The sequence below is a fragment of the Nerophis ophidion genome, linkage group LG10, assembly GCF_033978795.1.
Source record: "Nerophis ophidion isolate RoL-2023_Sa linkage group LG10, RoL_Noph_v1.0, whole genome shotgun sequence".
Classification (NCBI taxonomy): Eukaryota; Metazoa; Chordata; class Actinopteri; order Syngnathiformes; family Syngnathidae; genus Nerophis; species Nerophis ophidion.
In genome coordinates, this window is record NC_084620.1 from 25,591,554 (window position 1) to 25,617,164 (window position 25,611).

A 25,611-nucleotide genomic window follows, 5' to 3' on the forward strand; every position below is an offset into this window, starting at 1 on the left:
GTACGGCATTCGGCCCGCGAACAGTTTTTTTCCGGCCCGCGGGATGAGGTTGCTAAGTCTACAAATTAACCTGAAATTTTTTAATGAAAGAAACAGCTCTTCTACATGTGTCTACTGGATGTTGCAATAGCAATTATTTGTATTTCTGTAAAGTGTAGACGATGGTACATATGTACAAAATAAACCACACGATAGTACATCAACCGAGGAAAATGATCAAACTACATATATGGCATACTGTAATTTGATTTTGAAATGTTTTTACCTTGATAGATTGAAAATGAACACCATTGAGTTGACTTAGGAACATTATCACATCATTCATTCAGAAAATATAAATAACAACAAATAAAGATAGAATACTATTAACCGCAACATGTAAGTGTAAAAAAACCACACCATTATGATTTGTACATTTTCAGAATGCGCTTCTTCTATTTTTAAACACAGAAAACAATCTGAAGGTGTCTTTATTTTTAAGTAATCGTGCAGGGATTTTACTAGTCCGGCCCACTTGGGAGTAGATTTTTCTCCATGTGGCTCCCGATCTAAAATTAGTTTGACACCCCTGGATTAATGCTTTAACGTGAGAGAGACTGTTTTTTCATCTTGGTTTTGCTTTTACAAAATAACAAATAGTAAACACACAATCTTATGGACCGTTTTGTCTAATTAAGACTTTGATTTCATTTTGGTTAACATTATCAAACATAAATGACTCTTGGTGGAATAAGTTTGGTCCCACCTGAACTACTTCAGCTTTTTCTTTGTGTGTTTTATTATAAAGTGGACCAGGGATGTCAATGTGTTTAAGTGTAATGAATTATGGATGAAACTAGAGATGAAACAAAAGTCCTCCTGGGAAATATAAAAATAATGTTACCATATTAACATCTTTAGTGTCTCTATGTTTTTTTTTTTTTACAACATAACACTGATGCAGGCAGAACGGTGGTTAGTGAATGTGCCTCACATTACGAAGGTCCTGGGTTCCATCCCGGGCTCGGGGTCTTTCTGTGTGGAGTTTTCATGTTCTCCCCGTGAATTTGTGGGTTTTCTGCGGGTACTCCGGCTTCCTCCCACCTCCAAAAACATACACCTAAGGATAGGTTGTTTGGCAACACTAAATTGGCCGTAGTGTGTGAATGTGAGTGTGAATGTTGTCTGTCTATCTGTGTTGGCCCTGTGATGAGGTGGCGACTTGTGCAGGTTGTACCCCGCTTTCCGCCCGAATGCAGCTGAGATAGACTTCAGCACCACCCGCAACCTTGAAAGGGACAGGCGGCGGGAAATGGATGGAAGGATGGCTCCTTGGAATAAGTTTGGACACACCTGAACTTTTTAAGCTTTTTGTTTGTGTGTTTTATAATAAAGTGGACCAGGGATGTCAATGCGTTTAAGTGTGATGATAGCCATAGAACTATGGATGGAAGTAGAGATGTAACAAAAATCCTCCTAATATTGGAAATATAAAAAGAATGTTAACATATTAACATCTTTAGTGTCTTTATTGCCCATGTTTTTTTACAACACTGATGCAACAGTCATGCAAGTAGGTGTCACCTGTATCATTGCGCTTGTAGTTTGCAGTAGTGTACTGTAGAACTGTGTTCCATCAAGCTGACAGCTGTTTTTGAATGGAAAGTGGCGAGTTCGTCTTGATGAGGCCACTGGAGGAGCTACTGATGAGCTAATGGTTTCGCTTGACCCAATTACTGCTTTGCCGTGTCTTCTTCTTCTTCTTCTTTTGGATAAAGATGTTAATTAGAGGTGTAACCACTATACAGCTGGGCGAGTGTTTAACAGCCAACTGACCAAGCTCTCGTCCGCACCTGCCATACCACAATCTCCATTAGGATGGCGGCATATGGGACATGATGTCATGATGCGGTCTGCGATGAGGTGGGGACTTGTTCAGGGTGTACCCGGCCTTCCGCCCGATTGTAAGTGAGATAGGCACCAGGGCCCCCCGCGACCCCAAAGGGAATAAGCGGTAGAAAATGGATGGATGGGTGTCATGATACGGTCTGCAGTCTGCTCCTCTGCAGATAAAGTCATACCCTGATACTGGCCTCAGGGATGTACACACACAAAAAAATGCTGGGTTATTTTGATAACCGAATTTATGAGTGGCTAGTGTTGGGTTAAATTTTGGAGTTATTTTTATGGAGAGCAATCCATTTTTGGAGTTATAAGGGTATTATTTTAACTGAATTTCTGGGTTTTCAAAAATATGAACCATTTTTGGGTTGTTTTTCAATGGGTATCACATTTTTGTTATTAAAAAGTTACTTTTTTCATGAAGGGAATTTTATTATGGATTAATCTCATTAACAATATTTACAATCACCCATCATTGAGTTAGCGTAATTCAAGTTTTGGGTTAAATAATTCAACCCAATAGTTTGGTTGGGAATAACCCAACATTATGTTATCATAACTCAACTTTTTGGTGAAATAATTCAACGCAAAAGTTGGGTTGAAAAAAATTAACCCAAAACGTTGAGTTAAAATAACTCAAATAAGGGGTTCGTCCTTTTCTGAACCAGCAGTTGGGTTAAAATTGAAAATAACCCAACATTTTTTAGTGTGTAATCATGGAGTCTGGAAGAGTTATTCCACCATTCCATGTTTCATTTGTAGTCAGCCCAGTTTGCTTCACTAGTGTGCCGTGTCGAGATTGAATCTGACTTTGTCCTGCTTATTTTTTTTCTCCATTTCTGATGTATTGCTCACAATTTGTTCATTTCTGGTGGGTTATGTGCAAATGTCCATCATATTGAAAGAGTAGCATAACAGCGATGCACTGCTGGAGCTATTACTATAAATGGTATAATTTGTCTATAAAATTGTTATAATGATACCTCTGCATTACATTGGAAGCTTATCAACATTAAAGGAAACAACACACCAGTCTTTCCTCATCTCCTTCGTGGTTACAGTGAAGCCAAGTGCTACATAGGCTTCATCATATTCTGGTACGGCAATAGAATGCATGTTTTTCAAGGTCACACGCACCCCCCCGGCATCAGGGGTCCGCCCCACTATTTGAGAAGGACAGCCATAGCCCGACACACAACAGCACCACAAAGGTGGCAATTGATTGGCTTAGTCCACGGCTTGTCTGCCTAAGCTTTTTGGCAAAACGGCCCAATGAGAGGCGACACAGGCACAGAAGTCCTGCCCACGCATCTTAAATAGTGATCAGTCCATGAGCGCAGGGCAGAGAGAAACTACACAAGAAAAACAAAAAAAAAACAACGAGAATTCAAAGTGAAACTAACAGGTGAAAGAGGGAAATGGAGATAAAAAAAGAAGAGGTTTAGTCAAAAATTGACTGCTAAGAGCAAAAGAATGACAGAGATTTTTGACAGCAGCTGCTTCAGCGTGGACATCCCTCACAGCAGTAGCTGCTCCATTGCTTTAACCACATCACGAATGTCGATGACAACTCCACTGCCTATTAATAAAGAGGTGATATTATGGTGAGCAGGTCTGCCTTCTCCCAGAATGGTGTGGGTGTGGATAAAACATTAATAAATGTTTCAAAAGCAAAGCACGCCCCAGACCGGTGGCATCGAACAGCTGCAATCAATCGATGGCAATCTTCACACTTGGAGCTGATGATCAGACCTGCCTTCAAAAGCCTGCACAACCTGCCATCCTTTGCCGGAACATAACCTTCTGTAGGCGATCATCTGGTGCTTGATGCAATCCTGCTCTCTCTCTGATTTCCCCTCCATGTTTCATTGTCGTGTCATTCCTGCAGCCAATCCATGTTCCTGCGTGGCGAGCTGTGCATCTCGTCTTCTCTCGTCGTCCTCATTTTTATTCTCTGGTTTTCTGGCTGCCCCTTGGATCTCGATCCTTTCTCCTTGGACACGGACCTGTTGATGCCCCGCTTAGCCCCTGACTTCCTGCTCGCCTCACGGACCTCCAAACTCCCTTGTCCTCCTAATCTTCCACCTCTCACACATAACTCTTCTGGTAAACATTCAGCAATTAAATCCTACACATAGTCTTACAACATACACACTCTTGGATTTTTGTCACACACCATTCTCTAGTTTATTTATTAGTATTTTTCTTTATTATTTATATATTATATTGGGTATATAGATAATAGCAATATTGTCCCCTTGTGGTTCTGTGCCGTCACAGCTCCCCCAGCAAACACAACATTAATATAGCAAACATGATGATGTGATGAGTTATAGCTCAAAGTAGTTATCTAAAGCAGTGGTCCCCAACCCCTGGGCGCTTCCTGTACCGGTCTGGTTTACAGAGGGGAGATGATGGCAAAGACGCCAGGGGATATTCTAGCTCTATGGTTTACAGAGGGGAGATGACGGCAAAGACAAAGGTAAGGTGCCCCGTGTTGAGTCAAATTAAGCCGCTTCATGTTTCATGAGGGGTTCCCTAAATCATCATGATTGAGGGAACCCCTCATGAAACAGTTCTGTAGAAATTAAGTAGTCTTGTGATTTTTCCCACACATACATATATATATATATATATATATATATATATATATATGTATGTATGTACAGTATATATATATATATATATAATCAAACAATAATAATAATAACTACAGAAATGGAGTGTGAACTAATATCCAGAAGGGGTGAATTGTGGAAGACTATGTGTATGAATAATTAGCTGTTGATTCTTACCAAATGTTGAAACGAGGAGAAGGTACATGGCAGGAAAAGGCAGTCCATGGGGCAGGCAGAAGATCCAGGGCGAGAGAGAGGCGTCAGAGTCCGTGTCCAGGCAAGGGGCGAGGATCGAGGAAGGCTGTCACCTGGGAAACAATGGAGATAACAAAGGGGGAGAATCGGGAAGGCACTGTAGGAGAACAATAAAGACGTCAAAACACGGAGGGAAAAACGCAGAAAGAGAGAGAGTATAAGGCTTACGGTACACAAAGAGGTAAACTAAGTTCCCGCATGGATCCTTGGGTCCACTGGTCCTTTATCCAGCTCCCTTTCATCCACCAGGTGTGCAGATTGCCGATTGCCTGTAGACTTTGCGCTGCGTATGCGTGCTGCGCTCAGCGTGAGCGGGGGCGTGTCCGGGCGAGCACTGTGACACTCAGTTGCAGGAGGGAAGCGGGTTCGAGTCCGTGCCTTGACAATTTGTTGACAAAGCAGGTGAATCCAGCATGTCTGTGCAAGAAGAAGATCAACTGCTGGAGATCACAAATGATGGCAGCCTTAAAAGTGTGTTTGAGACAACAATGTTCTGGATTAAAGTCATGGAAAAATATCTAAAGATCGCCACCACAGCACTGAAAACCCTTTTGCCATTTCCGACATCCTATCAGTGTGAAGCAGAATTTTCGGCAGTGACAGCCACCAAAACAAAACAACGGAGCAGACTGGACATAAGCAACACACTTGAGGTGTCTTTGTCTTCCATTACCCCCAGTTAAGACCGTCTCGTTGCAGAATAACAAGCTCAGGGCTCCAATTGATTTAGTGTTACGGTGAGTTAAACTTGTCATGCACTTGGTGTTCGTTTTTAATGTTTTATCTGCATCTTAGTTTGAAGGCATGTAAACGTTACCATAGCAACCAAAATCAGAGAGCGTTACAGTGGTCGCCAACAGAAGGAGAGCTTGAGAGTCTGGGGCACACAAACACGTGATATTTTTATGTATGTAATAGGCTGAGTGCACAGTGGACAATCGAAACCCCCACCGGTCCGTGGTAAATTTGACAAGCGTTGACGGTCCGCAGTTACAAGAAGGTTGGTGACCACTGATCTACAGTATTAAAAAGCAATCATAATACTATATTATTTGTTTTTATCATTTAAGCCCTAATTCATACTTTCTTCAAATAAGACCGCATTGCAGACATACAAGCTTTTTAAGAACAAGTAAGCAACCCATTGTGTAGTTATCAGTTTAGTCACGGCCACACAATGTCAAGGGGTATTGTTCAGCACAGTGGTCATATTAAGAGGTTTGTGATGTGTACATCAATTACTATCTGCAAGTGGATCGTCGTGGGCCGGTCTGGATCAAAAAGCCCTGGACCAAATGTTTGTCCCAGTCCACTCTTGGTTGTCACTTGTCACGTCAGTCAGGAGAACTGTAGTACCAAATATACACATTGATTATGTTCAAGGAACAAAACTGTTCCCTGCTCAGATGATCTGCTTTAAAGAATGACCACAGAGTTTTTCTTCGGCAATCATAATGGAACTTATGTAGCCTAAATTTAACAGCTTACTTACGTTCTAGACCAGTGGTTCTTAACCTTGTTGGAGGTACCGAACCCCACCAGTTTCATATGCACATTCACCGAGCCGTTCTTAAGTGAAAAATATATTTAAAAAAAAATTTCAAATTCAAGACTGTTATGGTTTTACTGGTGCACAAAATGAACCGTGCATGAACATCACCAATGAACAAAACAAACAAAGGGCATGAACTCACAATAAATTACACTCTTGCAAATCAGTGTGGCTTCTGCTGTTGCCTTTGAGAGACCAGTTCAGATATCAATCAATCAATCAATCAATGTTTATTTATATAGCCTTAAATCACACCTAGGGGAGACCGAAAGCAATAGATGTCGAGCGGGTCTAACATGATATTGTGAAAGTCCAGTCCATAGTGGATCCAATATAACGGTGAGGGTATGGATATGCGTGGCTTTACCTTAGCAAGTGCCACTCTTATGTCATTTTCACAGCAAAGTCTGTTCCATTTCTTCGTTTTCCACCCAGACATACAATACTAGTTAGTACACAGCTCATTGAAAACAATATTTTTTGATATTATCATTGTAAATGGGCCAAAAAACTTATATTAAAAAATAATCACATGGAAATACCTGCTGTAATTTGATTATAATAATACATTTAACTTGTTATTTAGTCAAGTTTGGGACAGGTGTGCTGCTGGCGTGGCCACAGTGTAGGTGTACGTCTGACGTCGCTCACATGTGCTCCACTGAATGCTCAAGGAGTTTTTGCGTTTTCTCACACATATGGAAAATTAGAGGGAACATTGTTTGGGGGTATCCATAATACGCTGATAGGGAGAAGTTTTTATTTACACGATGAGTTGGGTGTTTCATGACCTCCGCGGTGGAGGCTCCGCCGAACCCTTAGGGTTCGATCAAACCCAGGTTAAGAACCACTGTTCTAAAGTATTAGCATTGTACATCCTAAATGTTACTTTAGGATGTGCAGAGAAGGGACACACAGTGGATGGAGGAACAGAAAGAGAACAGGATGATGGCAGAAGTTGCAGAATTTTGACCTCGATATTTGTCAAATCCTGATTACGGCCCTGGTTGCTTTGCGATGTGATGAGTTGCGTTGCATTTAGTAGCAATTATTTGCATTGTGATGCAGTGCATTGCATACTGATGCGTTTAGTTGCATTGTATTGCATGGTGATGCGTTTAGTATTTATGTGTTTAGTAGCGATGCTTTTAGTAGCAAATAATTGTGCATAGTGATTGCAGTGCATTGCGTAGCGATGGGTTTAGTCGTGATGCGTTTAGTAGCAATGCATATAGGAGCCATATTGCAGTGCCTTCAGTAGCGACGTGTTTAGCAGTGATGCATTAAGTAGCAATTCAGTGTGTGTTGATGCAGTGCATCGCGTAGCGTTTCGTAGCATTGCATTGCGCAGTGAGTATAGTAACAATACGTTTTGTAGCAACTTGGTGCGCATTGATGCAGTGCATTGCATAAAAATCCGTTGCGATCAGTTGTAGTCCATCGGATTGCAATGTGATCCATTGCGATGTGTTCAGTACCGATGTGTTTAGTAGAATTTGGATGCAGTGAATTGTGCAGCGATGTGTTTAGTAGCGATATGGTAAGTATCTATTCGGTGTGTCGTGATGCAGTGCATTACGAAGCGATGCATTTAGTAGCATTGTTTTGCTTGTGATGCGTTTATTAGCGAGGCGTTAAGTAGTATTTCAGTGCGACATGAAGGTGAACAGGGTAACACGCTTCAGCTACCATGAATTGATTAACGTGGACCCCGACTTAAACAAGTTGAAAAACTTATTCGGGTGTTACCATTTAGTGGTCAATTGTACGGAATATGTACTGTACTGTGCAATCTACTAATAAAAGTATCAATCAATCAATCAATCAAAGTTTAGTCAAACGTCAATGCAAACCACTGTAATAAACACAAAGTAAACAGAAATAAACGCAAATGTGGTTAGCGTAAGACTGAAGACAAATTCTTTGACGCCAACATCAACTTGTCCCCTGCAGTTCCATCATGTCGTCGGTCCTCCAGAAGTTGATCAGTCCTGTGCCTGGTAGCTCCACTGAGCCCCCCAGGAATAAAGTGACCGTGGTTGGGGTGGGCCAAGTAGGCATGGCTTGTGCAATCAGCATCCTCCTGCGGGTAAGACATTCTAATTGTCCCACACACCATTCGGGCAAAAGTATTTGGATACTGAGCCACCTCGACTTGATTTTGAATGCTGACAACTTGAGTTATACAGGAGTTTGATTGTGATTGTCCTCAACCCTACATTTCCTTTCTCAGGATCTGTGTGACGAGCTGGCTCTGGTGGACGTGATGGAGGATCGTCTGAAGGGAGAACTGATGGACCTGCAGCATGGCAGTCTTTTCCTTAAGACCTCCAAGATTGTTGCAGACAAAGGTCAGGGACCTGTCAGTGCCCTTGAAATACTTCATGCACCAACACCGTTCTTGTCCTCCAGACTACGCGGTGACGGCCAACTCCCGCTTGGTCGTGGTGACAGCCGGCGTCCGTCAACAGGAGGGTGAGAGCCGCCTCAACCTGGTACAGAGGAACGTCAATGTCTTCAAGTCCATCATCCCTCAGATCGTCAAGTACAGCCCACAGTGCACACTCATCGTGGTCTCCAACCCTGGTAAACACAACATTTGAGTGCTTTGAATCGATTGATGAATGTACAGTTGTGCCTCAACTTAAAAGCGTTTTAAGAAAAGACCTAATTCATATGTTTTATGTACCAAGTAAAAATTAAAGAATTAAAGAAAGAAATCATCAAAAACATGACCAAGTGTGTTGCCAGATTGGTAAATGGGTTATACTTGTATAGCGCCTTTCTACCTTCAAGGTACTCAAAACCCTTTGACACTATTTCCACATTCACCCATTCACACACATGGTGGGAGCTGACATGCAAGGCCCTAACCACGACCCATCAGGAGGAAGGGTAAAGTGTCTTGCTCAAGGACACAATGGACATGACTAGGATGGTAGAAAGTGGGGATTGAACCATTAACCATCAGGTTGCTGGCACGGCCACTCCCCCGGCCACGCCACGACGTCCCCACTGGTAGAGCAGTTGGAGCATCTCACTGTTAGTCACCATACTGAAGCAGAATGAGTCGGTAATGCCAGCCAAGAATGTTAAAATAGCATCTAAACAGTGGACATTTATTCAAGAGAATATGGAAAATCTGATATTGGAGTGTTTGATGCTGAAGCAGCTGGAAGGAGATAGCGTAGAAGTCAACTCTAAAATGGTAAATGCGCACATTATTATTACAAACCCCGTTTCCATATGAGTTGAGGAATTGTGTTAGATGTAAATATAAGCGGAATACAATGATTTGCAAATCATTTTAAACCCATACTCAATTGAATATGCTACAAAGACAACATATTTGAAGTTAAAACTGATAAACTTTTTTTTTTTTGCAAATAATCATTAACTTTAGAATTTGATGCCAGAAACAGGTGACAAACAAGTTGGGAAAGGTGGCAATAAATACTGATAGAGTTGAGGAATGCTCATCATACACTTATATGGAACATCCCACAGGTGTGCAGGCTAATTGGGAACAGGTGGGTGCCATGATTGGGTATAAAAGCAGCTTCCATGAAATGCTAAGTAATTCACAAACAAGGATGGGGTGAGGGTCACCAATTTGTAAGTTAATTGTCGAACACTTTTAGAACAACATTTCTCAACGAGCTATTGCAAGAAATTTAGGGATTTTACCATCTACGGTCCGTAAAATCATGAAAAGGTTCAGAGAATCTGGAGAAATCACTGCACGTAAGCGATGATATTACGGACCTTTGATCCCTCAGGCGGTACTGAATAAAAAAACGATATCAGTGTGTAAAGGATATCACCACATGGGCTCAGGAACACTTCATAAAACCGCTGTCAGTAACTACAGTTGGTAGTTACATCTGTAAGTGCAAGTTAAAACTCTGCTATGCAAAGCGAAAGCCATTTATCAACAACACCAAGGAACGCCGCTGGCTTCGCTGGGCCTGAGCTCATCTAAGATGGACTGATGCAAAGTGGTAAAGTGTTCTGTGGTCTGACGAGTCCACATTTACAATTATATTTGGAAACTGTGGACGTGGTGTCCTCCTGAACAAAGAGGAAAATAACCATCTGGATTTTTATTGGCGCAAAGTTCAAAAGCCAGCAATTGTGATGCTTAGGCGGGTGTACTAGTGCCCAAGGCATGGGTAAATTACACATCTGTAAAGGCACCATTAATGCTGAATGGTACATACAGGTTTTGGAGCAACATATGTTGTTATCCAAGCAACATTATCATGGACGCCCCGGCTTATTTCAGCAAGACAATGCCAAGCCACGTGTTACAACAGCGTGGTTTCTTAGTAAAAAAGTGCGGGTACTTTCCCACCCCGCCTGTAGTCTAGACTTGTCTCCCATCGAAATGTGTGGCGCATTATGAAGCGTAAAATACGACAGCGGAGACCCCGGACTGTTGAACGACTAAAGCTCTACATTAAACAAGAATGAGAAAGTATTCCACTTTCAAAGCTTCAACAATTAGTTTCCTCAGTTCCCAAACGTTTTTTGAATGTTGTTAAAAGAAAAGGTGATGTAACACAGGGGTAAACATGCCATTTCCCAACTACTTTGGCACATGTTGCAGCCATGAAATTCTAAGTTAATTATTATTTGCAAAAAAATAAAGTTTAGGAGTTTGAACATGAAATATTTTGTCTTTGTAGTGCATTCAACTGAATATGGGTTGAAAAGGATTTGCAAATCATTGTATTCCGTTTATATTTACATCTAACACAATTTCCCAACTCATATGGAAACTGTGTTTGTAGATTACTTCATAACACTACTGTAGTTGTTTTACAAAATTTTATTGTATCATCTTTATACAATATTTCCTATCTAAAAGTAATATTTTCTTTGTAAAAGGCATGTTACATTTTAAAATTGGGCTGTTTTGGGTGGAGAAAGCACCAATTCAGATTTAAGAGCTCCGTCACAAAACCAATTAAGCTCCTAAATTGAGGTACTACTACGTTTAAATTTTTCACGTACTTTCTAAATGTTCTGTCATGTTCAGCTTCTTAATCAAATCAAACTTTAACTACATAACACTTTTCATACACAGAGAACTGGCAAACAAAATGCTGTACAAAAATGAAAAGAAAGCACACACGCACGCACGCACGCACGCACGCACACACCCACACACACACCATTGACAGTAACAAAACAAAAACAAAACATGGCACTGGAGTTCAGGGAAATACGCCACCTTTGAGGTGTTCGGACTGGAAAACAACTAAAATGAGTGCCATCTAAAAAATAGAATGAAATATATGATCAAATACTGTAAATGTGAAAATTAAATATAAATGTAAATAATACATTAATAAGTTAATAAAAAACATAACATTGACAGAACAATGGTAGTAATATTAATAATTAAACAATAATTAAACAACACAATAAATAAATACAACCATAAGAGTTTAAAATGATTGGTAAAAACCTAAATAAAAAGGTGTCTCTTTAGCTTTTTTAAAAGAAAATGTCAACGGTCTCTGAAGTTCTGCTGCTCTCTGATAGGCTGTTCCACAATGGCTAAAAGCAGCCTCACCGTGGGTCTTTGTTCTAGTATTTGGTAAAGATAAAAAACACCTCCAAGGACATGCACCTGGGGATAAGTTGATCGGCAACACTAAATTGGCCCTAGTGTGTGAATGTGAATGTTGTCTGTCTATCTGTGTTGGCCCTATGATGAGGTGGCGACTTGTCCAGGGTGTACACCGCCTTCCGCCCAAATGCAGCTGACATAGGCTCCAGCGGTATAAGCGGTAGAAAATAAATGGATGGATGGAAAAAGCTGGTGCCAGAGGATCTTTGAGGATTGATGCAGTATGTCAGGCCTGTAGATTATGTTTTGTTTTTTGCCATGTTTGGTTATGTTATGTTTAGTTTTTTGGACATTTGGTTCTGTCATACACTTCCTGGTTTGATTTCGTTTCCATGCCAACCCATTAGTTTCACCTAGTCTACTAGTCATGTCCCTGCCCTCAGCCTCACACCTGTTTGTCACTAATCATCATAGCTATTTAGGCCATTCTTTTTCTGTCCTCGTCCTAGCATCTTCACCTCCTTCATGCCCTCGAACACCTTGCCATCCATGTCCCTTGTTTTGGTCACAGTAAGTTTTGTATTTATGCCTCAGTGCAAGTATTGTTTTTTTTATGCCACAGTGCACGCTTTTGTTTTATGTCTTTAGTCATGCCATTGTGCTAGGTTTGTTTTGATTGGTCTAGTTTATTATCCCCCATTGGGCGCGTCTTTGGTTTGCCTTTTGTAGTTGTTTGTTTATTAAATAAATTAAACATGTACTCACATTCACGCCTCGCTTGTGCTAACTTCCCTCTGCGTCGAAAAAAACAATCCACGTCCAAGTCATAGTTTGACATAGTAAAAGCAGATCAAATAGGTTAGGAGGCAAAGGGCTATTAAGACATTTGAAAACTAATAATATAACTTTAAAAGTTAGTGACACTATTGGTGTTCCTCAATGTTCAATTTTAGGTCCTCTCTTTTTCATCATTCGGGCTATTCAACTCGTGGCCTGTAAGTTCAATTCAAAAAGCTGTGAGAGACTCAAATTTTTGCAGCAGATTCTTAAAACCACTGTAGTGCTTTCATAGAAATGATCTTTCAATACATTTTTTTTTTGTTGCAAAAAGGCCTAAAAATAGCAGAGTGCTCCTGTGTGACAAAATTAATAGACCAAAATTAAATAGAAGATGCTGGTTCTCCGTAACATAAAAAAAAAAAGAAAAATAATAATAAAAGGAGAAGTCTGTCCCCCCCCACCATGTCCTTAGCTTTCTAGAAATGTGGCCCCCAATCAATTTAGCGGTATATACCTGATATACAGTAGGTGTTTGTATTATTACTACTACTGTACTGTCTTGTATACTGCATATGGTGTCACTTCCTCAGAGCACATGCCTGATGGATCAATAAAGATCTGCATAATGTACAATTCAAATGTAATGTTGTATATGGAGGCTAAAAACCCTTCATTTAATTGTACATATGACAACTGAAAGTAGTTTATCTACACTATTTGATTGATTCTAATTTTACTTATGATTGTTTTACGATGATTTTATTTTCTGATTTTGATACGCATTATAATTTTTAGAATTCTGTTATATTTTTGATGTTTACCTTCTTGTAATTTTCTGTAAAGCATTTTGAATTGCCGTGTGTACGAATTGTGTTCTATAAATAAACTTGTCCTGCCTTCACAGTGGACGTACTGACCTACGTCACGTGGAAGCTGAGCGGCCTCCCCAAACACCGCGTTATCGGCAGTGGCACCAACCTGGACTCAGCCCGCTTTCGCTTCATGATGGCCGAGCGCCTCGGCATCCACGCTAGCTCCTTCAACGGATGGGTCCTGGGCGAGCACGGGGACACCAGTGGTGGGTGTCCGAATACCTTTTGTTTTTCTGAAATGCTGGAACGAGTCAAATTAATGCTGAAACAGCATGTTTTTTTTATTTCAGTGCCTGTGTGGAGTGGTGCAAACGTCGCTGGCGTCAACTTGCAAAAACTCAACCCTGAGATTGGAACTAATGCTGATAAGGAACAGTGGAATGTCACACATAAGGCTGTGGTTGACAGGTACGCTGTGTGTGAGTGGAATGTAAACTATGATAAATAGTACAGTTGTTCACGTTTAAGTCGACGGTCACCAAACTGCGACATAAGCGGTTGTCAACATGCCTGACACTGAACCTGGCCATGGATTCCACAGTTAATTGACTTTGGCCAGAAACATACAATAAGATGATAAACAAATAAAATAAGTGCATTTTTTTAGTTTCGGTGGTAAAATCCAGGTTATTTCCACCATGCTTTTATTTTGCAACTGACTTTGCACTCAACAGGAAGTCACTGCAAAAAAGAGCTGACAAAATAAAAGATAAAAAGACTATATTTTAGGAAAAAAATACTGAACTTATCTGTCCATTCAGCTAGCTAATTTGACTTAATAAGACATCCTAAATTAATATTTGTATATCTAGGGATTAGCAGGATTTTTAAGATTGAAATAAGTATTTTATTCTGAAAACAAGCTTTATTCAACTTGCAATTCTTAAATTAAGCATCTTTGGGATGTTGCTGGATTTTTAAACAAGATTTTCTATGTGGGGACAACCTAAATCTCTTATTTGAACAGTTATTTGCTCAAGTTTAACTTTTTTAAACTAGCATAGACGGGCTATAGCTATTCATGCTAAAATTATGACACTAGTGATTTAGGGCTATATAAATAAACATTAATTGATTGATTATGGTGTAGAGTCAATGACTACAATTAAATAAATAACTCTTATAACTAGCGAAATTGTTACGTCTGGTCGCATGGTTGCGGTGGTCATGTCCACAAGATGCAGAAAGGACGGCAGGAAGGCAGCGTGCAGGTAAGATGCTTATATACTCACAATAAGCCAAGGCAAAAACACAAAAAGGTAGACATGCCGATGGCGCAGGAAACTGCGGCAAAGCTTAACACAAGAACGCGCGAGAGACTAGTAACAAGTAGGCGTAACCAAACGCTAACTGTTGCATGAAGCGAGTGAGACTGCCAGACAAACAAAGTGTGTTGCGAGGCAGGATTAAGTAGCTCTCTGATAAGTGACCGGGAGCAGGTGAGCGTCCTGACCACTAAGAAAACTAACAAAGGTGCTGAAACAGAAATAAACAACTACTCAGAATACACCAAACTAAACACGACCCGGGCAAAAGGCGTTTCTATAAATAAAGTGTAAAATCTTGGCAAGTGGCAAATAAAATGCAGTGTGGGTTTTATTTGGTGTTTAGAGGGATGTAATTGTGTTCAAAACATATTTAGAAGGTCGTAAACATTTGTTATGCTCTTATTTTAAGATATTCAATGTATTAATAATAATTTTACTTTGTGGAAATGTATTTACCACGGTCAGGCTTGGAACCAATTAGCTGCAATAAATGATAAACGGCTGCAGGTGTGCCTTGCTAATATGACTCAAAGTAAGGAAAGAGGGGGAGAAATCTGTGGGAGTAACAAATACAAAATAAAATATTTTTTTTCTAAAAGTCAGTATCATCACCTTCTCTGCTTCTCTTTCCAAACTTCTCCAAGCAGAACTCCTGATTAGCATCAACGTGACTGTACTCACACTTGTGTTCTTTGTGGGAAAGGATGAGTCCATGTGTCCATTAATCCAACATGCCTTTTGAGAATTCCCCTCTTTCTAACTTCTTATTCAATCCAATCCAATCCATCCATCCATCCATCCATTTTCTACCGCTTATTCCCTTTCGGGGTCGCGGGGGGCGCTGGCGCCTATCTCAGCTACAATCGGGCGGAAGGCGGGGTACACCCTGGACAAGTCGCCACCTCATCGCAGGGCCAACACAGATAGACAGACAACATTCACACTCACATTCACACACTAGGGCCAATTTAGTGTTGCCAAGCAGAACTCCTGATTAGCATCAACGTGACTGTACTCACACTTGTGTTCTTTGTGGGAAAGGATGAGTCCATGTGTCCATTAATCCAACATGCCTTTTGAGAATTCCCCTCTTTCTAACTTCTTATTCAATCCAATCCAATCCACTTTATTTATATAGCACATTTAAACAGCAAAATGTTTCCAAAGTGCTGCACAACAATATTAAAAACAATGTTTAAATACTATCCTGAGCTCCACCAATGACTGAATAAAAAAAAAAACAAGAAATAAATACATATCAAAAAAATATAAAAACAATATGAAAAAAATATGATTAAAGACAATTTTAAAGGGTAAAACCAATTAAAACATACAGTTCTTATGAGCAGGGCAGCACGGTGGAGCAGTGGATAGAACCTGTGCCTCACAGCGAGAAGGTCCTGCGTTCGATTTTATTTCTAAAAATGAATAGGTAATTTGACTATGGAGGGCCAAATGGAACAAAATCAAATGGATGAATACATCTTTAACTACTTACTTAAATATGTAATTAATTATTTATAATTTAATTAAATACATAAATGTTATTAAATATGTCATTTAATTATTTAATGTCAAATTCTGTTTATTGTATTGTTGGGACTATATGCCGCACCAGTATATCATCCGCACTCATTAAATTTCAGAATACATTTTTTTTTCATATATTAGCCACACCGGATTATAAAGTGAAAATATAAACCGGTACTTTGTGAAATGAGATAATTACATAGAAATACTTTGTAAATGTTTATTTACATACCTTAATTGTTTCCAATCGGTGTCTGTAACACGGCAGTAAAACAGCTGATCAAACAAAACAGAAAAGTCATTGATCTTTTTATTCACCCTTAATGAATAAAATGTTTTCCTTTTTAAAAAAGTTTGAAGATGTTTAGCAGTATTCTTCTTCCTTTTACTTTGTAAACACTTTGTGTTTGAACAGTTTATTAAAGAGGATCACATTAGTACGTTGTTTGATTTCTTTGCTTAATCCATTCTATGATTTAGCCATCAGCAAAGAAAAAAACATAAATTAGCCCAGGGGTTTCCAAATTAGGGCCCGCAAGCGTCTTTAATTAGGCCCGTGATATGGCACGAGTTTTACTACAATAATCAATTTGACCAGGAGCGGTGCACCCATATTATGTGTCATTGGTCTGGTTGCTCCCATTCTACCACCATCTGATGGCCAACGAAAGTAATTCTGTCATTAGTTGAACTTTCAAATAATTAAAGTACAGCATTTACCTCTATGACCCAATCCAAACAACCTTCCATAGTCAACCAGTACAAAATTCAACACATTTGTCACACAGAACACAACCTGCTCATTGAACTTCGTAAATATTATTAAAAAACGTCCAATTAACATAAAAAAATCAAAATGATGATTAAAAAACCTCAGGGAGGTAGTGAGGGAAGTAAACAGGTTAGGACTACACAGCAATACCATAACAATGCAATCCAATTCCAAAACCGAACCTGACCCAGCAACACTCAGAACTGCAATAAACAAAGCAATTGAGAGGAGACACAAACCAAAAGTAGTGAAACAAAAATGAATATTATCAACAACAGTATCAATATTAGTTATAATTTCAGCATAGCAGTGATTAAAAATCCCTCATTGACATTATCATTTGACATTAATAGAAAAAAAAAAAAGAACAATAGTGTCACTGCGGCTTCCACTTGCATTGCATCTCATAAGCTTGACAAAAGACTGTGTCCAATGTTTTTACAAAGATAAAATAAGTCATAATTTTGGTTTATTTAATAGTTAAAACAAATTTACATTATAACAATCAGTTGATAAAACAATGTCCTTTACAATTATAAAAGCTTTTTTAAAAAAATCTACTACTCTGCTAGCATGTCAGCAGACTGGAGTAGATTCTGCGGAAATCCTATGTATTGAATGAATACAGAATCGTTTTGAATCGGAAAAATATCGTTTTTGAATCGAGAATTGCGTTGAATCGAAAAAAAAAAAAAAAGATATATAATCGAATCGCGACCCCAAGAATCGAAATTGAATCGAATCGTGGGACACCCAAAGATTCGCAACCCTGATATATATATATATATATATATATATATATATATATATATATATATATATATATATATATATATAGTTATTACATGGGTTACATGGGTTGTACTTGTATAGCGCTTTTCTACCTTCAAGGTACTCAAAGCGCTTTACACTCCAAAAAAATATTACCCCAACACATTTCGGGGAGGTCTTCTTATTGTGGCCAGTCTAAGTAAGGCACACCTGCCCAGTAATTAAGCATCTTGATATGCCACACCTGTGAGGTGGATGGATTATCTCGGCAAAGAAGAAGTGCTAACTAACCATATTAAAATATATATAATATACAATAGTAATATCGAGAAAAATATACCTTTTGTGTAATTGTGTACTTTTGTGATTTTTTTTAAAAACCTTTGGGTTCAGCTCACTGCAAATGACAGAAAAAACAAAAGTGCTGTGTTTCTATTGTTGTTCAAATATATGTATAACGATAAATTATTGTTGTACAGCAGGTCTCTAACATTTTTAACACTCAACAAAATAATGAAAAATTATTTTCTAAAAGAGTAACTGATGCACTGTCAACTAATGCCATGTTGGACACAATAAGGCAGGCAGTAAATAATACCATGTTATTCATAGACAATCAATACATGAATGGATTATGTTTAGTGTTGCTGTCTGTCAGTGGGAAGGCTGAGAGTGTTTTTGCAGTCTGAGGCCAATCAGTGATGACAGTTTGAGTTAAGATGGCCCCGTGGGATTTGCTACTTGCAGCTGTGGTGGGTTTAATGCAATCTGTCTGCAGCAATGCATATTCAAAGCATCCAATACTCACTTATGCAATTACCAGCACACTGTGCTTCGCATTCACATGCATTTTCGTTTAACCTCTGAAACCCTGGTGCCACATCATTTAAGGTGGTCTTTCATTTTTTTTAATGTGTGTCACTACCCGTGGTCCGGACCATGTCTTGTTTAGTTATGTTTTGTTAGTTGTGGACTCTCTTAGTTACTGTTTTGTGCACCTTTGCTTCTTTTGGTAGCCATGACGGCAGATTACACTCACCTGCCTCTGAATAGTGTTGTGGACGCTCACCTGTTGCCGGGGCACTAATCAGAGAACTATTTAGTCTATGCCCTGGCTTCACTCGGCCTGGTGGTCTTGTTTGCTCCCAAGCAACAAGTTACGCTCTTGTTTACGCTCCTCGTCTGTATTTTGGTAGTAGCATATTTTGGCCACCCTTTTGTTTTCCGTGCCGTGAGGACCGCGCAGCATATTTTATCTGCTAATAGAATAAATAATTTCTTCTCACCTGCAAGCCACTTCCTGACATCCCTCTGCATCTTGAAAAGACGACCTCCGGCATCATATTGCCCCCCCGCACGTAACAATGTGATCTGGTACAAAATGTAATGTGATCCGTCACTTCATTGACATGGCTTGCCATGTCTGCCACATCATTAGCTCTGGCCTGCCATATCTTTTAATGTGTTCCGCCATTTTGGTTAAGGTGGTCCGTCACCTCATTTAATGTGGCCCACCATATCATTTAAGTGGTGTGTCATATCTTTTGATATGGCCTGCTCTGCCATCTAATGTAGTATGCCACATAATTTAATGTGGTCCGTCCCGCCATTCGTCATGTCATTTAAGGTGGTCCTTTACGTCATTTAATGTGGTCTGTCACTTAATTTAACCTGGTCCTCCCTGTGTTTCAATGTGGTCCATCATGTCGTTTAATCTGGTCTGTCACATCATATAAAATGGCCCGCCATATAATTTAATGTGGTCTGTCACATCGTTTAACGTGGCCCCCCATATCATTTGAAGTGGTCCGTCACATCAGTTAATGTGGCCCGCCATATGGACGGCGTGGCGCAGTGGGAGAGTGGCCGTGCGTAACCCGAGGGTCCCTGGTTCAAATCCCACCTGGAACCAACCTCGTCACGTCCGTTGTGTCCTGAGCAAGACACTTCACCCTTGCTCCTGATGGGTGCTGGTTGGCGCCTTGCATGGCCGCTCCCTCCGTCAGTGTGTGAATGTGTGGGTGAATGGGTAAATGTGGAAGTAGTGTCAAAGCGCTTTGAGTACCTTGAAGGTAGAAAAGCGCTATACAAGTACAACCCATTTATCATTTAACCTGGTCTGTCACATCATTTTATGTGGCCTGACAAGTCATTTAATGTGGCCTATCACGTCCTTTTAAGTGGTCCGTCACATCATTTATGTGGTCCGCCATGTAATTTATGTGTCCCGTCATGTAATTCAATGAGGTTTACCACGCCATTTAAGGTGGTCCGTCATTGCCTGACATGCCATTTAATGTACAAACCCCATTTCCATATGAGTTGGGAAATTGTGTTAGATGTAAATATAAACGGAATACAAATCCTTTTCAACCCATATTCAGTTGAATGCACTACAAAGACAAGCTATTTGATGTTCAAACTCATAAAATTTTTTTTTTTTGCAAATAACAATTAACTTAGAATTTCATGGCTGCAACACCTGCCAAAGTAGTTGGGAAAGGGCATGTTCACCACTGTGTTACATCACCTTTTCTTTTATCAACACTCAATAAACGTTTGGGAATTGAGGAAACTAATTGTTGAAAATTTGAAAGTGGAATTCTTTCTCATTCTTGTTTTATGTAGAGCTTCAGTCGTTCAACAGTTCGGGGTCTCCGCTGTCGTATTTTACGCTTCATAATGCGCCACACATTTTTGATGGGAGACAGGTCTGGACTGCAGGTGGGCCAGGAAAGTACCCGCACTCTTTAACTACGAAACCACGCTGTTGTAACACGTGGCTTGGCATTGTCTTGCTGAATTCAGCATTGGCGTCCATGATAACATTGCTTGGATGATAACATATGTTGCTCCAAAACCTGTATGGACCATTCAGCATTAATGGTGCTTTCACAGATGTGTAAGTTACCTATGCCTCTGGCACTAATGCACCCCCATACCCCCAAGATGCTGGCTTTTGAACTTTACGCCCAAAACAATCCGGATGGTTATTTTCCTCTTTGCTCCGGAGGACGCCACGTCCACAGTTTCCAAATATAATTTGAAATGTGAACTCGTCACACCACAAAACACTTTTCCACTTTGCATCAGTCCATCTTAGATGAGCTCGGGCCCAGCGAAGCCAGCGACGTTCCTTAGTGTTGTTGATAAATGGGTTTTGCTTTGCATAGCAGAGTTTTACTTGCACGTACAGATGTAGCAACCAACTGTAGTTACTGACTGTGGTATTATGAAGTGTTCCTGAGCCCATGTGGTGATATCCTTTAGAGATTGATGTCGGTTTTTGATGCAGTACCGCCTGAGGGATCAAAAGTCCGTAATATCATCGCTTACGTGCAGTGATTTCTCCAGATTCTCTGAACCTTTTCATGATTTTACGGACCGTAGATGGTAAAATCCCTAAATTCCTTGCTATAGGTCGTTGAGAAATGTTGTTCTAAAACTGTTCGACAATTTGCTTACAAATTGGTGACCCTCGCCCCATCCTTGTTTGTGAATTACTTAGCATTTCATGGAAGCTGCTTTTATACCCAATCCTGGCACCCACCTGTTCCCAATTAGCCTACACACCTGTGGGATGTTCCAAATAAGTGTTAGATGAGCATTCCTCAACTTTATCAGTATTTATTGTCACCTTTCCCAACTTTTTTGTCACGTGTTGCTGGAATCAAATTCTAAAGTTAATGATTATTTGCAAACAAAAAAATGTTTATGAGTTTGAACATTAAATATGTTGTCTTTGTAGCATATTCAACTGAATATGGGTCGAAAATGATTTGCAAGTCATTGTATTCTGTTTATATTTACATCTAACACAATCTCCCAACTCATATGAAAACAGGGTTTGTAGTTTGCCACATCATTCAGTGTGGTCCATCACGTCATTTAGGGTTTTTTTTCCCCTCATTGACGTGGCCTCATCTGCCATGTCATTTAACTTGGTCCGTCAGGTCAATTAACGTGGCCCGCCATATTATTTATTGTGGTCCATCACGTCATTTAATGTGGTCTGCCATCTAAGTTAATTTTACCTTCTGAAGGCAGTTATAATTGCGATGTGGCCCTCAATAAAAACAAGTTTGGCGCCCCTGGATCCCGGCCCTGTTAAAGAAATTGAAGCATTGTGGCCCCAGTGTTGATCCTTGCGGTATGCCGCAAGAGCTATAGATTTGGATTCAGCTTTTAGCGAACTTTCTTCCAGTTACGTCATTGATATTAGCTTCTTTTGTGGCAGTCACCATAGCAACATAAATGCCAAGGACCCCCATACTCGATTGAATTCGTTACAATGTTAAAAATATATTTTTTGATTACAACAAAACAGCACACAACCTGCGACACAGAACGCTTTCTAAGGTATCAGTGTACATCTATTGGTTACAAAGTTTCTACCCTGCAATGCAACTGTCGTGATCCGTGGCCCGATAATGTTTTGTTATTTTCTGTTAGTTTTGGACTCTCTTAGTTCCTGTTTGTGCACCTCTGGGTTTGTTTTAGTTTCCATGGGGATTAATTGGGTTCGCCTGCCTCTGGTTAGTGGTCGGCATGCTCACCTGTTGTCGACCACTAATCAGAGAGCTATTTATTCACCTCTCTCGCCACACTCGTCCTGGCTTCATTGTTTGCTGCACGCAACAGGTTACATTGATATTTCTTGGCTCTTGATTTATGCTTCCTGTGCTAGTTTGTACCTTAGTTTCACGTGCGATCGGCACGTTTTCCCTTCTGTTTGTTTTTGTTTTTTTGGTACGTGTTTTTTAAGATTAAACCATGTTCCTACCTGCACGCCTTGTCCGGAGTGGTCCTTCTCAATCCCGGGGTAGCGAACCCCGCAGTAAGCTGCGAACCCACCCGCCGTAACAGCAACTTGTTTAAGCCTGTCCCATTTTTGTCAAATTTAGCCCCCAGGGGGGTCATTTCTATGGAAAATGGGTCAATTTTTTGTCGACATGTGTTCTAATTTTGTTAACACCACCATCATATCGAATACATGTTAATTCAATGGATTAGTGTATACTTAGCGAAATATCCAAATATACATTCTGTACTTTTTTTTTTTTTTTAAGCGCCTACGAAGTCATAAAGCTGAAGGGTTACACCAACTGGGCCATCGGCTTGAGCGTGGCAGACCTGACGGAGAGCATCGTCAGGAACATGAGCCGCGTTCACCCGGTTTCCACCATGGTCAAGGTCAGATACACTCAATAGATTTGGAATCTAGGCAAATCCTTGAGTATGGATGATACAACATTATTTGGATATGGAGTTCAGTTGAGTTTGTGTTTATTTCGAACATGCATGCATACAAAATGATGGATCACAATTTCCAGTTTCTCTATTCATCATGTTCAAAAAGGAGTAGGAAGAAGTAAAGCTTATTCAAACCTACCCCTTTTCCTTTACATAGCAGTTGCCAAAACTTTTGTTCACTTCCTGTTCTCAATTTATTCACGATATACTCCATAATTAATAACAATAAAAAGAAATAATAAATAGTGAAGTAAATTTTATTTTATATGATGAGGTAAGTAAGATTATCTAGAACATGAATAGATGGATGAAATAAATTCAGAATGGATAAGTGTAAAAACGGAGACTTAAGAAATGGCGGATGTGTTTGGGACTGCAAAAATGGCTACCGGATATTACTTAGGTGATTTTGAGCTAAAAATGGTAACTATAGTCATATGGTCTAAACCCCGCACCCTTTTGGGTGACATCAACCCTTGCATGAGCCCCTCCCCCTTATTACATGTCTATATAGACTGTCTAATATGCTACTTTACTTCCATCTAGAATGATCCAGACGAAGCAGCACAACACCTTAGTGCCTCCCACAACACACCTTTGATGTGCTAGGAATAGATTCTGTTGTCTAAATCACAGGTGTCAAACTAAAGGCCCAGCACATCATTTTATGTGGTTCCGCCACATCATTTTATTGGCCCGCGACAATATTTTTTTGGGCCGCTTGGAATGTGGCCTAGAAGCCTAGGTCAGTGGTTCTCAAATGGGGGTACGCGTACCCCTGGGGGTACTTGAAGGTATGCCGAGGGGTACGTGAGATCTTTCAAAGATATTCTAAAAATTTGAAACAAATCAAAAATCCTTCATAAAAATATTTATTGAACAATACTTCAACAAAATATGAATGTAAGTTCATAAACTGTGAAAAGAAATACAACAATGCAATATTCAGTGTTGACAGCTAGATTTTTTGTTGACATGTTCCATAAATATTGATGTTAAAGATTTATTTTTTGTGAAGAAATGTTTAGAATTAAGTTCATTAATCCAGCTGGATCTCTATTACAATCCCCAAAGAGGGCACTTTAAGTTGTTGATTACTTCTATGTGTAGAAATCTTTATTCATAATTGAATCAGTAGTTTATTTTTCAACAAGTTTTTAGTTATTTTTATATATTTTTTTCCAAACAGTTCAAGAAAGAGCACGTCAAATGAGCAATATTGTGCATTGTTATACAATTTAATAAATCAGAAACTGATGACATAGTGCTGTATTTTACTTCTTTATCTCTTTTTTCAACCCAAAAAAGATTTGCTCTGATTAGGGGGTACTTGAATTGAAAAAATTTTCACCCGCGGTACATCACTGGGCTTCACGGTGGCAGAGGGGTTAGTGCGTCTGCCTCACAATACGAAGGTCCTGCAGTCCTGGGTTCAAATCTAGGCTCGGGATCTTTCTGTGTGGAGTTTGCATGTTCTCCCCGTGAATGCGTGGGTTCCCTCCGGGTACTCCGGCTTCCTCCCACTTCCAAAGACATGCACCTGGGGATAGGTTGATTGGCAACATTAAATTGGCCTTAGTGTGTGAATGTGTGTGTGAATGTTGTCTGTCTATCTGTGTTGGCCCTGCGATGAGGTGGCGACTTGTCCAGGGTGTACCCCGCCTTCCGCCCGATTGTAGCTGAGATAGGCGCCATCGCCCCCCGCGAGCCCAAAAGGGAATAAGCGGTAGAAAATGGATGGATGGATGGTACATCACTGTACCTTTTTTCCTTATCGTTGTTCAGCCAACCCTTTTAAGTTACGGTTCGGTGGTGAACATGGGCACCAATTGCATAGTACCTTTAAAAGATGTTTATAATCCTTTTAAATTGCGGTTCAGTACTTGACATGGGCGCCGATTAGGTCGTACCTTAACAGCAGTCCAGCCAATCCTTTTATGTCACAATTTTGGTAGTCAACACAGATATCGGTTACGACATACTTAATAGCAGTTCAACCATCACTGTTATGTTACGGTTCTGTAGTCAACATGGAGCCAGATAGCGTCGTACCTTAATAGCAGTTCAGCCAACCCTTTTAAGTTACGGTTTGGTAGTTAACATGCACTACGATGGAAACCGTGATTCAGGATGGTGTGTGGAAAAGTTAAATGCCTGTGTCAATCTCCCAGATCAATCAATCAATCAATGTTTACTTATATAGCCCTAAATCACTAGTGTCTCAAAGGGCTGCACAAACCACCACGACATCCTCGGTAGGCCCACATAAGGGCAAGGAAAACTCACACCCAGTCGGACATCGGTGACAATAATGATCCAGTGGGACGTCTGTGACAATAATGATTATGAGAACCTTAGAGAGGAGGAAAGCAATGGATGTCAAGCGGGTCTAACATGATACTGTGAAAGTTCAATCCACAATGGATCCAACACAGTCGCGAGAGTCCAGTCCAAAGCGGGTCCAACTCAGCAGCGAGAGTC

At 40.1% G+C, this 25,611-nt stretch overlaps 1 protein-coding gene across 1 annotated transcript in view; it reads left to right on the top strand.

Moving 5' to 3' along the window:
• The window catches only part of ldhba (lactate dehydrogenase Ba), a 37,838-nt gene that overhangs the window by 860 nt on the left and 11,367 nt on the right, over nt 1-25,611 (top strand). The window contains exons 2-7 of the mRNA XM_061913196.1: nt 8,260-8,395; nt 8,540-8,657; nt 8,719-8,892; nt 13,569-13,742; nt 13,827-13,944; nt 22,947-23,070. Of these exons, the coding sequence (XP_061769180.1) occupies nt 8,267-8,395; nt 8,540-8,657; nt 8,719-8,892; nt 13,569-13,742; nt 13,827-13,944; nt 22,947-23,070 (837 nt within the window). The 5' untranslated portion in view covers nt 8,260-8,266. The remainder of the gene's footprint in view (nt 1-8,259; nt 8,396-8,539; nt 8,658-8,718; nt 8,893-13,568; nt 13,743-13,826; nt 13,945-22,946; nt 23,071-25,611) is intronic.